At 35.1% G+C, this 15,831-nt stretch overlaps 1 protein-coding gene and 1 long non-coding RNA gene across 2 annotated transcripts in view; one reads left to right on the top strand and one right to left on the bottom strand.

Annotated features, from left to right (window-relative positions):
* The window catches only part of LRP6 (LDL receptor related protein 6), a 163,030-nt gene that overhangs the window by 17,554 nt on the left and 129,645 nt on the right, over window positions 1–15,831 (top strand). Inside the window, exon 2 of the mRNA XM_038576811.1 lies at window positions 8,386–8,779. Coding sequence (XP_038432739.1) covers window positions 8,386–8,779 — 394 coding nt within the window. The remainder of the gene's footprint in view (window positions 1–8,385; window positions 8,780–15,831) is intronic.
* LOC111092852 overlaps window positions 1–15,831 on the bottom strand; it is a 41,696-nt gene that overhangs the window by 2,647 nt on the left and 23,218 nt on the right. Inside the window, exon 2 of the long non-coding RNA XR_005379876.1 lies at window positions 4,854–4,917. This is a non-coding gene — a long non-coding RNA (uncharacterized LOC111092852). The remainder of the gene's footprint in view (window positions 1–4,853; window positions 4,918–15,831) is intronic.

The following is a 15,831-nucleotide window of genomic DNA, read 5'->3' as shown; positions in this document are numbered from 1 at the left end:
CCTCCTTTTCCACTACCCCTTGTTTGTTTCCCAGAGTTAGGAGTAGGGAGAGAGAATCTTAAGCTCCATGCTGGGCATGGAGCCCACCACATGGGTCAGTCTCATGACCCTGGAATCACGACCTGAGCTGAAATCAAGAGTTGGACACTTAACTGACTGAGCCATCCAGGTACCTCTCCAATTCATTTTTTTTTTTTTTAAAGATTTTATTTATTCATGAGAGACAGAGAGAGAGGGAGGCAGAGGGAGAGGCAGGCTCCATGCAGGGAGCCTGATGCGGAACTCGATCCCCGAACTCCAAGATCACACATCAGCCGAAGGCAGATGCTCAACCGCTGAGCCACCCAGGTGTCCCCAATTCGTATTTTTAATAAGGTCCCTGACAGCTCCTTGTGTCTCTAGTAGGGAAAAGGAAGCTTTAAATCTCAGGTGACTACAGGGAGTTAAGGGCTTGGAGTGGGAAGGGAAAGGGCTGGTGGGTAGATAGAGGGTTGGAGGAGATTGGGGTATTAAAGGAGGATGGATAAAGGATTCAAGGTAGCTGACAGGAAGGTTGAGGGAAGTAAAAAAGGACAAAGGAAGAGTAGAGGGTGATAGGAAAGGAGAGGTTTTAGCTGAGCCAATTTGGGGAGACTCCAAATTTTGTAAGAAGGACATTGAAGTTCTTAATTATCTCTAAGTTTTGCCATTTTTGAAGATACTGAGCTGAATCTGTGCTGTAAGGGTGAAGCATGAAGTCAGTGGGAGAAGAGGGAGAATTTTCAACAGGATGAGTGTTATGTGATTAAATCATTAAATCAGAAATAAGAATTCAAAGGACCTGAGAAAGAGTATAAGTGTACCTTGCAGATACTGCAGCTTTGCTTCCAGGACATGGCAATTAAGTGAATATTGCAACACAGTGGGTCAAATGAATTTTTTAGTTTCCCAATTTCTTTTAAAATTGAAAGCATTTCTCTCAAACCCTGCTGCTACTATATCAACTAGGTTGATGTAATAATCTAAAACTTTTGTTGTCATTTCAAGAGTTTTTACAGCATCTTTACTAGAGTGGATTCCATCTCAATAAACCACTTTCTTTGCTCATCTGTAAGAAGCAGTTCCTCAGCTGTTGAGGTTTTATGAGATTGCAGCAATTCAGTCACTTCTTTAGGTTCCTCTTCTAATTCTCTTGTTTTTTTCTATTACATTTACAGTTATTTTCTCTGAAGTCTTGAACCCCTAAAAGTCATCCATAAAGTTTGAAATCCAAACTTGTAAATTTTGATATTTTGATCTCTTTCCATGATTCATGAATATTCTTAATGGCATCTAGAATGGTGAATCTTTTCTAGAAGGTTTTCAATTTACTTTGCTTTGATTCATCAGAAGAATCACTGTCTATGACAGCTTTAGCCTTCCAGAATATATAACTTAAACAGTAAGACTTGTAAGTTAAAACTACTCCTTGCTCCATGGGCTGCAGAATGGATGCTGTGTTAGCAGGCATGAAAACACCATTAATCTTGTTGGACATTTCCATCAGACCTCTCGGGTGACCAGGTGCATTGTCCGTGAGCAGTAATATTTTGAAAGGCGTTTTTTCTGAGAATGGGTCTCAACAGTGGGCTTAAAACATTCCGTAAACCATGTTGTAAACAGATGTGTTGTCACCCAGGCTTTGCTGTCCATTTACAGAGCACGCAGGGTACATTTAGCATAATTCCTAAGCACCCTAGGATTTTCAGAATGGCGAATGACCATTGGTTTCATCTTAGAGTCACCAGCTGCATTAATTAGCCCTAACAAGTCAGTCTGTCCCTTGATGATGTGAAGCCCAAATTGACTTCTCTCCAGCTATTCTAGATGGCAACTTTTCCCAATAGAAGATTTTTGTTTACACTGAAAATGTGTTGTTTAGTGTAGCCACTTTCCTTAATTAGCTTAGCTAGATCTTCTGATCTTGCTTCTGCTTTTATATTAGTACTTGCTGCTTTACCTTGCACTTCTTTGTGTAAACCTCATGAACCAACCTTTTAGCTTCAAACTTTTCTGCAGCTTCCTTGTCTCTCTCAGCCTTCATAGAATTAAAGAGAGTTTAGGCCTTGCTCTGAATTAGGCTTTGGCTTAAGGGAATGTTATGGCTGGTTTGATCTATCTAGACCACTAAAACTTTTTCCATATCATCAGTAAGACTTGTGCTTTCTTAGTGTTTGTGTCTTCACAGGAGTAGCACTTTTAATTTCCTTCAAGAGCTTTCTCTTTGCATTCATAACTTGGCTAACTGGTGCAGGAGGCCTAGCTTTCAGCCTATCTCCGCTTTTGACATGCCGTCCTCACTAAGCTTAATCACTTCAAGCTCTTGATTTAAAGTGAGAGATATGTGACTCTTTTACTTGAACATTTAGAGACCGTTGTAGGATTATTCATTGGCCTAACTTCAGTATTGTTGTGCCTCAGGGAAAATAGGGGCCTGAGTAGAGGGAGAGACACAAGGGAATGTCTAGTTGGTGGAGCAGTCAGAACATAGAAAACATGTATTGATTTTGTTTTATATGGGTGCAGTTTGTGGTGTCCTAAGACAACTATAATAGCACTGAAGATCACTGATCAAAGATTACTATTACGAATATAACAAGCATGAAAATGTTAGAAATATTGGGGGAATTACCATAATGTGAAATATATTTGTGAAGTGGACAAATACTGTTGGAAAAAATGGCACCAAATGGCGTGCTTGATGCAGGGTTACCACAGACCTTTAATTTGTAAAAAATGCAGTATTTGTGAGGTACAGTAAAGTGAAATGCCTGTATTCCCTTGTAATGAGCCAAGGAAATTCCCTCTGTAATCTCCACTGGAGGAGTCAAGGGAAGATATAAGAGGCCTCACAGAATAGCTGGGAATGTTCCTATTCAGGAGTTAGGATGTGATTCTCAAAGAGCCAAAGAAAAAATTTCTTTGCCAGAAAATATCATAGTACCATGTTGTAACAGACTAGATGACTGGAGCACTGGTTCAAGAGTTGAACTTAAGGAAAGAGATACATGAATCTCCGGACAGGAGAGGAATTTAAATATCATTATCAAGGTAGGGATGGTCTGAGTCCATAGGTGAAGTCCATTCCTCATCCAGGTCATGTCACCACCATGCAAATGTCAAAAATCCCTGCTAACGGGGCAGCCCCCGTGCGGCCATGGGTGTGATCCTGGAGACCCGGGATCGAGTCCCACATCGGGCTCCCTGCACGGAGCCTGCTTCTTCCTCTGCCTGTGTCTCTGTCTCTCTCTCTCTCTCTGTGTGTCTCTCATGAATAAATAAATAAAATCTAAAAAAAAAAAAAAATCCCTACTAAGGAGGGAGGTACTTTATTCAAAAAGTTTATTGTAATAAGTAGAATGCACTGATCACAAGATATGTAGGTTCTCAAAATCAAACACAAAAAGGCTTTTCTCTTAAAGCAAATAGTGCCAACAGGATCTTTGTGGGGGAGTGGAGTAGGATAAGCTGGTGGGGGTTAGGAGATGACATGACCATGGTAGTTTAACAGGAGGTGTTTTTTTCCTGTGGTCACCTTACGTTCAGAATGAAGATGTTCTGTGTTGTTTTGCTTAAGCTGAGAGCTAGCTAAAGCTTAGGGATCTTGTCTAAACTTTGAGTAAGTCAATAGGTAAGTACCAGGCATTTGTGAGCACTTGGCCAGTAATGAATGTAAAATCCTTTTGGGTTTATGACAAATGTATTGTTCGATCAGGTTCTAGAAAATTACTTTTAGGGCAGCCTGGGTGGCTCAGCAGTTTAGCACTGCCTTCAGCCCAAGACCTGATCCTGGAGACCTGGGATCGAGTCCCACAATAGGCTCCCTACAGGGAGCCTGCTTCTCCCTCTTCCTGTGTCTCTACATCTCTCTCTCTGTCTGTTTCTCATGAACAAATAAATTACGTCTCAAGAAAAAAAAAAAAAAAGAAAATTCCTTTTAGATGTTAGTAGATATTTTTATATTACTGTCAGATAGTGAACTCTTTCTAGGTATTGGGGATAAACTTAGTTATACTGCTTCTATTCCCAAGGGGCAGAGATTCTAGTTGAAGTAGAAAATATATTTTTAAAAATGCTAATATCAAATAAATGGTAAAGACTGTAAGAGTTCAGAGAAGGAAAGCTGAGGCCATTGGAAAGATTCATGGAATAGATAAGATTTGAATCTGCCTTGAAGAACTTGCTTGTTGGGATAATGAGAGGGAAGTATGGAGTAGGTAGGAAAATGAATACACTGTGGTGATGTAGTGCTTCCAATCAACCTGTTAAAAAGCAGTGTGTATGATGATGCAGAGGCTATAAAAGTTAGGTAAAAGTCACCCGGTGGTGGCCTGAAGTATTCAGACTTTTTATTTTAGGCAAAGGAAATCAGAAAGCTTTTTGAGTTAGATAAAATAGAAGTATTAGAAGTGGAAAAGAGACAGAAGAGTGTTGAGATCACTTACCATTAAAGAAGTTTAGGGAGAAGATTATGAAGATCTAGAGTAGGATAGTGGTTCCGAGAATGGAAAAGAGGCAGATTTAAGGACATGCTAAAGAAGAATCATCAAGACAGTATTTGGCTGACTGGGGGAAAAGGGAGCTGTGAAACAGGGTTCCACCATGTACCAGTAAGATTAGGAAAATGGTACCATGGACTCTTGAAGATATATATATATAGATACAGATATAGATATAGATATAGATATAGATATAGATATTTATCTATATATTTCTTTTTGCGAGGTTGTGGGGGAGGTGATGAATATAATTTAATGGCTTGAAGAGATGGCCAAAAAGATTTATAGGTGCAGTACTGAAAGTTAGGCTGGAGATGATTATGATTTGAAAATTACCTGAATAGAGTCGCTTTATTGACCAGGTGAACTTGCACATTTTCTCTTCGACACTCTTGTATTTCTGAAACAAGAAAGAATCTTGAGGATACCCATATTTGAGAAATGGGAGGAAGATTTGAAACTAAAAGGCAGATGAGACATGACCAGAAAAATGGGAATAACTGTGTTGTATAAAAAGAGGATTCTACATAGGTAGGGATATGGTTAACATTGTTGAATGCCAAATACAAGTCAAGAATAAGGACTGAGAAAAGGCCATTAGATTTGGTTCTGAAGACTTGGAGAGAACAGGTTTAGTTGAGTGAGGGGTGGAAAGTTAGAGTCTAAGTTAGACTAAGGTGGTGGTATGAAGTGTATTCAATTGTAAGATTTGTATTGTAAGTGTATTCAGTTGTAAGATTTTGCGTTAGGAGAAATCCTCTTGGGGGTAGTAAGGTTAGGGTTATTAGAACAAAGTTTTTTGATAGAAGGATCTGGCAGGAGCCATTGCAGATACAAGAAATAGGGAATAATCCATAGAGCAAAGTTGCAGAGAATTACGGAGACTGAATCAAAAGTATTGCTTTAACTATAAAAAAGGAGAAAGTAATTTATCATTTGAGACTGAGGACAAGGTATAGGAGGATGGGTGGGATACATAGAGATTTTTGAGAATTTTAAATTAAGATGTTAAGCAATTTTCTTGCTTCCTGTCTCATTGAGATTACTTTAGGATATGATCTGAGATGGAAGGATTCAAAGCATGGAATTTGTCTTCAGGGAAGCAGAAAAAGTTTAGAAGAGAAAGTTTGGTAGGAAGTTAAAGGAAAATGAGGATTCCTAAGCACCTATGCAGGTTCCACTGAAGGGGTATGTTGGCAGTTATTATGGTTATTTGGCTATTAGGAAGTTAGAAGGTGTAATCTCTTTGGAATCGAAGGTAATGTAGTGCATGGCATATATATGACAACTAGGGGCAAGTATGTGTGGATCCAGTGTGTTTCTTTCATGGACAAAAATAATATTACCAATCAAATTATATCTTTCAGCTATTCCACTTAATATATTGCTGAATAGATATTGGTTGTAATATTGTAGAAAGCATTCAAGTATCAGAAGGGTGATTAAGACGGGGAACTCTGGGATTTCCTTTTAATAGTTGGTTGGTTTACTTGGTGTTTGTTCTTTCTGTCTTTCTCTCTCTCCTTCCCCCTTTCCCCGCCTACATCCAACATTGGGCTCTAAACTCACAACACCGAGATCAAGAGTAACATGCTCTACTAACTGAACCAGCCAGGCACCTCTACAAATAGAATAATAGTTCCTTAGAAGTCTTAATTATAAATAGTACTGCTAAATTAAAAGAAGTTAACTTGTCTCTCCATCTCAACCCTCTTTCTTCACCCTTGTACCTAGAAGGCTTTTGAGGTCTTAAGCGATCAGAAAGGTTGTTTGGATTTTGTAGGCCAAACGTTCAATAGAAATATTAATGTTTGATTTGAAAGTCATAAACATACTTAACAGATTTAGCTAATACCTGACACCATATACAGATTTGGTACACAAACAATTTCCCAAGAATCATGCCATAAAGAAGGTGCTCAGTAAATAATAGATTGTTATCACTCTTGGATTTTAAATTATAAGTGCTCTCAGGTTATTGCTTAGCCCTGTGTAGTACTTAGCATTGTGCCCTTAACTAATAGAGGCCCTATTCCTGATTTTTATAATTGGCTCAATATAAGATAGTGCAGTAGACACTGTGGGTACTAATAACTCATTGTGATGAAGGAAAGACTGAATTAATTAAAAGTGAATCTGTGAGGGAAATTTATTAATTGGCCAGTAGCAGTGTTAGATATACAGAATGAGCGGAAAGGGCTCTTAGTCACTTTTAAAAAAAGCTATCCACCCATTTGTTTTTAACTAAGACAGATGGATTTAAGCTTAGTTAGAAGGGAAGTTCATGTTACTTCTAGATGAAAATCGTGGACTTTTATAACTTCTTGGCAGCCATAATCCATAAACTGGCTTAAACATGACTTTTTTTCTTTATACTTTTTTGAGCACCTTAATTTTTGAAATTAATTTCTTGAAAAAGAGGTAGTGATTACTTTGAAGTGGTATTTGGTATTGCCTTTGGATGACAATTGTAGACCTTTAGTGAGTAATTGTGAGAGATTAGGTAGATTACTGCATAACTCTTATTATTTTTCCTTCCCTCATTTGTGTTCTTCATCTCAGCCTTTAGATCTGTGCTATCCAATATGACCACTTGTCTAAGTTAAATGAAGTAAGGTTAAATAAAATTAAAGATTTAATTTCTTAGTCACACTAGCAAGATTTTAAGTACTCTTTAGCATGTGGCCAGAGGATACTCTATTGCCCAGTGATGATATTTCTATTATCACGGAAAGTTCTTTTGGATAATTGTGCTCTAGATCTTTCATTGCTAATGATGCTAGAAAAATAAATGTCAGGAACTTGGAATAGATACTTAAAAATCCCCAAACCATAGAATTTATACAACTTAAGTCCTAACAGCTTCAGCTTTCTCAAAGTTAAACATTATTTCTTTAGGATTAGCTTTATATTTAGTTTCGATATTAGGTCTTATCAGAGGTCATTCTGATAATTAAAACTATTCTTTTTATAAACAAAAGTTTTGAGATATATACCTCTCTGGAACTGTCCTCATAGATGTAATATATCTATTACCCATAAGTTTCCTCATGCCTCTTTAATAATCTCTCCCTGTGTAATCCTTGTTCTTTTTTACCCTCTTTGTCTACCTCCAGACAATCACTCATCTGCTTTCTGTCACAGTAGAGTAATTTGAATGTTCTAAAATTCTATATAAATGGAGTCATGCAATTTACTTTTTTTTTTTTGGTTTGACTTCTTTTACTCTGCATGATTATTTTGAGATTTTCGCATGTTACGTAAGGTTCCATGTTACATGTACAAATAATTCATTACTTTGTTTTGGATATATTGCAGTTTGTCATCCATTAGTTTATTGATGACATTTGTGTTAATTCCAGCTTGGCCTTATTGCATATAAGCTACTATGAACATTTATGTACAGGTCTTTATATTGACATATGTTTTTATTACTCTTGATTAAATAGCTAGGTATGGAGTGGCTAGGTCATATGATAGGATGTATGTTTAACCTTTTAAGAAACTGTCAAACTGTTTTCCAAAGTGGCTGTACCATTTACATTCCCCCCAGTAGAGTGTAAGTGTTCCACTGGCTCCATATTCTTAGAAATTCTTGGTATGGCCCAATTTCTTAATTTTATGTGACAGACTCTTTTTAATAAGAAAAGACTGCTCTAGTAGAATTAATTCCTTGCTCTTGCAACTTTTTGTATTTAACTGCTGCAAAAAATAGTATTTTGTTGGTGAAAAGACTTTAAGACAGTCTTCTATAGATTTATTTAGTCTTCTATAGTATTTATTCACTAATGCTGATTTGAAACTCACTTTATAGGAACCATTACATTTCCTTTCTTTTTACTTACATATTTTTCTTTTTTTGTTCTAGCGGCCCCTTTGTTGCTTTATGCAAACAGACGGGACTTGCGATTGGTTGATGCTACAAATGGCAAAGAGAATGCTACAATTGTAGTTGGAGGCTTGGAGGATGCAGCTGCGGTGGACTTTGTGTTTGGTCATGGCTTGATATACTGGAGTGATGTCAGCGAAGAAGCCATTAAACGAACAGAATTTAACAAAACTGAGAGTGTACAGAATGTTGTTGTCTCTGGATTATTGTCCCCTGATGGGCTGGCATGTGATTGGCTTGGAGAAAAATTATACTGGACAGATTCTGAAACAAATCGGATTGAAGTTTCTAATTTAGATGGATCTTTACGAAAAGTTTTATTTTGGCAAGAGTTGGATCAACCCAGAGCTATTGCCTTAGATCCTTCAAGTGGGTAAGTTTGTGCAATGTACAAAGCCTATTGCATTTCTGTTTCCTAGTTTTTGTCCTCTAGCATAGATACCCCTACCATCCCCAAAAGAAAAGAAAGATCAAAAACCAGATTTTAGATTCTTTGATCTTCTTTGTCAGGTAGACTTGAACATGGGAAATTACATGTGGTCTTAAAGTAAGATGTTTTTGTGAATATTATGATAATTGTGTTTCTGGTATCACTGATGGGATAGCCATACATTTATGTTCTTAGTTTGTTCTTTGTTTTCTGCATTTAATAATTATGAGAGGATAATTAGAAGGCAGAGAAGAAGGGATGAAGATCTAATGAGTAGTATTTGATACTCAAGATAACATCAAAAAAATCTATGGATATTACAACTTTGTATATGCAATCATTTTGTTATACTAGTATCTTTTTATTAAACTCTGAGATATTAGTTAATATGTCAGTGTTGAATGAAAAATAAAAATTCAGTTGTTAATAATTCCTTTCTAGTTAATTAAACACATATTTGATGTAAAGGTTTATTTTCTAATGTGAAGGGAAACTTAAAGCTATGGGTAAATCCCACTAGAAACTGTGAACTGTGTCATCACATGTTTCTGTTACTGTGCTTCTCTTCTGCCATATACCATTCCTTGATCCTCGTTTATTGAATATGTCGTTATGCCAGAGTCTGTCATGGTAGATAACTAAACATTAACCTGAAATAATGTACTCATAATTGTTTAAAATCTAAAGATAAGTAATCTGCAAATAACCATTGTAACACTTTGTTTTCTTTGACTTTCAAATATGTTGGAATGCTTTAAAACTCATAGAAGGGAGTGGATTAATATTATGCAATAGAACGTGGGGAAACATGAAAGAAAGGTTTATTGTGTGTTCCTTTGTCTTGATATCAGGCCTTACTTGGTGACAAAATTTAAAGAAGGTGTCATGTTGTAAGAAAATGAAACGATTTGTCTGACCATGAAAGATAAAACATGGGCAGCAGTGTAGTAAAACTTTAGAGTGAGAAGTTCTGGAACATACATATATATAATTTATATAATACATTAAAAAATCTGTATTTTTTTAGAGGGGCGCATTAAGAGGTATCTGCTAAAGTCAGATGGTCTCTTAATAAAGCATCAGAAAATATAGTGGCTCTGGTTGTAGGAAAAGGGGTTGACTGTCCCAAGGAGGAGATCAGAGATATTAGATATGCAGTAAACTGTACTGATGAAAAATTTGGTTGTTGAGAACTTCCAGGATATTTTTGAGAAATGGAATCTGTTTTGCCAACAAAGTTTGTAGGTTGCGGAGAGTGTTGAAATGTTTGTGAGGTTACTGCTTTATAAAATACACAGTTTGGTGCTTTCAGTGGTCATTAGGGAATTGTACCTTGTGAAAAGAAAAAGATTTCTTAAAAAAATTATTTTTGACAAATTTACTCTTAAGAGGGATGATGGCAGTTTAGCCAAATTATCTTTTAATAGTATGTTCAGAGCTCTGCTCTTTGTACTTATGTTGGGAAGAGAGGGGGGAGTATCTTTCAGGATTTACTATCTATTTAAGGACAGAAAACTTGGACGAGAGCACTTTTCCTTCAAAAGCATGTTTGTTTGCATTATGTAGTATGTAGTGGAGAGAGGAAGAGTCCTCCTATAGGGAATTGGAAGGGCCACAAGAACTCAAGGAGGATGGGTGGATAAAATAGCTTGATTACCACAATTCCAGGGCAGCAGCTAGATCATTCTTTTTTTTTTTTTTTTTTTTAGCTAGATCATTTCTACGAGGGATAATAATTTGACTATAGTATATATTCAAGGGAACTAAATTTATAGGTAACTCTTGACTATTCAGGATCTAATCATTTAATGATTAAATGAATCATTCTCATTTCGTGCCCTAAACTAATTAGCTTTACTTCTAAGTGTCAGATCTGATAAGTGTCTTAGGAAGTAAATTTACCATATTTATTAAAAAAAATACATTAGACTTTCGGTGGCTTTAATTTACTCATGAAACTTCCCAGTATTGACGGTGAGAAACCATCAGAGACTCAGCTGATGAAGAATATTACTGGAAGAACAATAAAAAGTGTGCTTTGAAGGTAGAAAGTAGTGTTATTTAAGCTTCTAAGGGATGATCAGTGAAGACTATTTTTCCTGAAGCCTAAGTTTTGGTGAAACAGTGAAATAGTTTTTTATTATATTTGATGGTTGTGATAAAGTGTTGCTTATACGTATGTATGTATGTAAATTTGCCCCTCCCCGTTCTTAAAATCTTTTTTGATTTTTAGAAAGTTGTATGTCATGTCTATTTTTATTTTTATTTTTATTTTTTTATTTTTATTTTTTTTGTCATGTCTATTTTTAAAATTACACAATTGGAAATAAATAGGATGCAGCCAAATGGTATACATTTGGTAATTAGCATGATGAACTGTAAAATTATATTTTAAACTCATTTAAAAATATATTCTATCAGTCTTCAGTGTTCATCTTAGATTTATGTTAGGGATTATGGTTTTACTGGAGAAATAATTTTAGATTTGAGTACAGCACTTATCAAACAAAGGAGATGATTTCCATGTTTATTTTTGTGGAGAAATGAAGTTTGCTTTCCAGAGAAAGTACATGAAAACAGTACTGAAGAAAAATGTAGGCTTTATCAGAGTTCCAGTATCCTGGGTTATAAGGTTCAGAAGAGCTGACTGAACTCTCTCACATCAGCTTATGTAAAAGGAAAGCTACTGAATGACTGGTATTGTTTGAGCCCTGGGAACTAGTGCAGACATCTGTGTGCTTTCGGATGTATGGAGTTCTTTGTGTAATCAGCCCATTTAGCCTAGACTGAAGGAAGATTTTTATTTCTCTCTCTAACTTTAGCCTCTGTTAGTTTGAGATTTTTTTTTCCCTTTTGAGTGATGGCAGTGTAGCACTCAGAATAAGGAACAGGAAAACGTGTGTATAGAAATTGTTACAGAAATGAACAACCATAGTTAATAGGAAGCAATATCCTTCTTTTATAGTAAGAGGTAGTTCCTGACTATTTGGCTGTGCAGCTACTTGAAGTTCCTTAGTCTGTTCCACAACAACTGTACTAATCTTAGTGATATTAAGGGCCAGCTATTTCAGGTACAAAGAAAGTAGTTTTAGGGGTTTTTTGTTCGTTAAGGATCTGTTCATATTCTGTATTCTTTGGATTTTTTTAAAAAGTTAAACTTTAAGGGTAGCCCCGGTGGCGCAGCGGTTTAGCGCCGCCTGCAGCCCAGGGCGTGATCCTGGAGACCCTGGATCGAGTCCCACCCACGTCAGGCTCTCTGCATGGGGCCTGCTTCTCCCTCTGCCTGTGTCTCTGCCTCTCTCTCTCTGTCTCTATGAGTAAATAAATAAAATCTTAAAAAAAAAAAAGTTTATTGATTTAGTCTGAAGTGAATTGTACTGAACAGCTTTGAAAGATACTTATTTTAAAAATACATTTTTATCATCATTAAGAATAATATTTATAACACTAAAAGTTCTGCTTTAAAAATGCTTTTAGAACTAACTCAATGGAAAAAGAATAATGTATAATTTCCCTAACAGTTATATACATATAATTGTTATATCCTGAGTACATTTAGAAGTACTTTCTACACTGGAATGTTCCAGATGACTAAAATTATTCCTAACACATAGAAGGTGTTCAATAAATATTTTTTGAGTGACTTGACTTTATATTTTCTTTTATAATAATCCTGTTAGTTTTCCTTGTTAGAGGAGAAAGTGTTTTCTCAGCAAATATAAATTTTAGCACCATCACATGAATTCTACCTCAGTATGGTTTTGATTACAATTGTTTATTTAAAACATATTTAAGATTTTTAGTTTTTTCAACTCAAGTTATCAAGATTATATTTTATAGAAATAGACTCACTGGAGCTTGTTTTATGTCATATCTAGCTCTCTTATTTAGCAGCAAGTCACTTCATTCTTTTGGACTTCAGTTTTCTCATCTCTAAAATGATGGGTTCCTTTTAGTTTTGACATAAAGTTTAAAAAGTGAGATATTTAAATAAGTAATATATATAGATTTAAAAATTTTTATTGTACAATTACACATTCAAGTCCATAATTTAGGTATGTTACACTTAGAATTGTGTTTCTGCAGAATAGATTCTTAAAATTTTGATTTAAAAATTTTGATTGTACAATTACACATTCAAGTCCATAATTTAGGTATGTTACACTTAGAATTGTGTTTCTGCAGAATAGATTCTTAAAATTTTGATTTAAAAATTTTGATTGTACAATTACACATTCAAGTCCATAATTTAGGTATGTTACATTTAGAATTGTGTTTCTGCAGAATAGATTCTTAAAATTTTGTTTCTATTGCCCTTATTGTGTAGGTTATCCACTTAACCTCCTTTTTTATGGCTCTTTGACCCCTAAATCCAGTTTGCTAAAACCACTTGATGTAAACTAGAAAATAGTTTAAAATGTCAAAAGATTCTTTTTGTTTAAAGAAGGGAAACTATAACCAATTACTTTCAGGCAGATTATATAGATTCAATATAGTTTGGAGGTGGGGTTTTTGAGATTATTATCCAAAATTTAAGAGAAATGTGTCAGAGAAGCCACTAATGCAGGAAATCTGGATTATTGGCTTGGTTTTACCAGCCTTTGTGATATGATTCAAGGACCTTGAAAATGAAAAAACAAGACAAAAATCGAACAACCCCCCCCACTTTTAAGAATAAATAAATGTATGTATATAAGTATGTTTTCAAATGTTAGTATAGGGCTTTCCTCTTTACTAAAAACATCTTAACCTTCATCCAATTTTTAGTTCTTTTTATCTAGGGATATCTATTACCCTCTCTTAGACGGAGTTGTAATTATGTAGTTAAGTTTTTTTATGTCCCATATCTCCAGGCCCACTTTTATAGAAGGAACCTTGAAAGGGAATATTTGCAGTGTAACTAAGTGACTTTACCTACCTAGCCCAGTGTCTTACTTAATAGCTTTGCTTTTTAAAGAAAAGCTTTCCTTCCTTGCTGCCCTGACCTTTTAATTCAGCCTTAGCAGAAAGAAGAATGAAATTTTGTGAGAGTAAAGGACAGGATACCTTTAACTGAGTGTTGCTCTCTGTATTTTTGGTGCTCTTATGTACTCTTGCTGTATTCCACAGTGACTGGTGTTTTAGAAATTGTAGTAAATTAGTTTTGACTGGCACCAAGTATTTGTGCCATTGAACCTTTAAGATTTTGGAAGGAGTTTTGCCAGATAGCTAATCTGTGAAGTAGGTATAAAATGATTGTCTTAGTATTTTCTTTGCAGCATTTTATTTTGATACTGTATTCCTTTTAGAAATTTTTCTCTTAAGACTTGCTGATTTTCATACTCTTTGATTTTCCTACTACTTGGACCACCCTTTTCCTTCTGTCTTCATTAGCTCTTGAAATTTATAGAACAGTTTTAAAGTATATGATTTTCTTTATTCTTTCCCTGAGATTATATCTGTTTCCAAGCTTTTGCAAAGAAGCAAATAGCCAATTATCCTAAAATACAAAGCTTCATACTGGACTTTGCGTAAAAGCATTAGCTCTGTATGTGAGGGATCTTGCTCCAAACTTTCAACAACTTAGAGCTTTGAAAGATGTCCTAGTAAACTGAGGAAGCCTATTTTCTACCCATTAAATCCTAGAACTGATGGGGAATCTTGTGGTTCTTATAGCTAAATGCCTTCACTTTTTGGCTGAAGAAGCCAAGGCTTTGGCTAAAATAAGAGACAGCCAAATTCTTGGTTGAGATTTTCCAATTCCACATTTGGTGCTTTATTCTTTCTTCATGAAAAGTATCTTGCTGAAGCTATATGTTTTGTTTTGCAAATTGAGTTACTTTAAAAATGCTACATGGTAGCTTTATATAAAGGAGGATTTTATAAATTCTTTTTAAATTTTTTTTTAGATTTACTCACTGTACCAGTTTCTTATTTTACCATTGCTTTTTGCATCCAGTTGGGTTCAGTTTCCTTCTTAGGGTATGGCCTTGAATATTTCTTTCAGCAAAAGTAGGTTAATGGTAAACTCTTTATCTTCATCTGAAGGTGTATTTAATTTGCCCTCATTTTTGAGTGATATTTAATTGATTATAGAATCTGGGTGATAGTCATTTTCATTCAGTTGTTGGAGAATGTTATGGTTTTACTTGTTGCTGTGAGAAGTCTGGTATTTTCTAATTGTTGCTTTGTAAGTAACTTTATCTTTTTTTTTTTTTTTTCTTCCTGGTTCTTGAAAAGCAGCCCCTAAGCATCTCTTAAGTTTGGATATTTTGCAACTTTTCCTGCTCTGTGTCTAGATGTGGCTGGCTCTATTTTTATTTATTCTACTTAGAATTCATGTTTGTAAAATCTTATCAGTGTTATTTGGTAGTTCTAGAAACTTATGCATTGTTTCTTATTTTTCCTTCATCATCCTTAGATTCCTTTGAATCTCCTGTTTGATGTATGATGGTCTAATTTTGTGCTCCATACCTCTTAATCTTGCTTTCATATTGTTTATCTCTGGGTTACTATGTGGTTTATTTTTTCACTAGCCTTCCAGATAACTCATTTCCTTGGGTGTGCCTAATTTTGCATTTTAATGACTCAATTGAGTTTTTAGTAGCAGTGACTATATTTTGCTCTTCTAGAAGTTTTTTGTGTCCCTCCTTTATTTTTTGTGTCCCTCCTTTAAAAGATTACTATAAGAAGATGTCAGCTTACATGAAAGTGGAGAGGATAGTGTATAAATAATTTTAGACTTAGAGAAAAGTTAGAAAAGTAGTACAGAATTCTTGTATAATTTTTACTCAGCATCACCTAATATTAACATTTTATTTAATGATAGAACACTTATCTAGACCAAGAAGTTAATGTTGATATAATGCTATTAACTTGTCTGTACACCATATTTAAATTTCTCCAATTTTCCTACTAGTGCCCTTTTTCTTTTCTAGGATCCCGTATTTTATTTAATTGTTATCTACATAGTATTTTCTAATCTGGGACATTTTAGCAGTTTTTGCCTAAGATCA

This window comes from Canis lupus, chromosome 27, assembly GCF_011100685.1.
Source record: "Canis lupus familiaris isolate Mischka breed German Shepherd chromosome 27, alternate assembly UU_Cfam_GSD_1.0, whole genome shotgun sequence".
NCBI lineage: Eukaryota > Metazoa > Chordata > Mammalia > Carnivora > Canidae > Canis > Canis lupus.
This window is presented reverse-complemented; position numbering and strand designations above follow the sequence as displayed.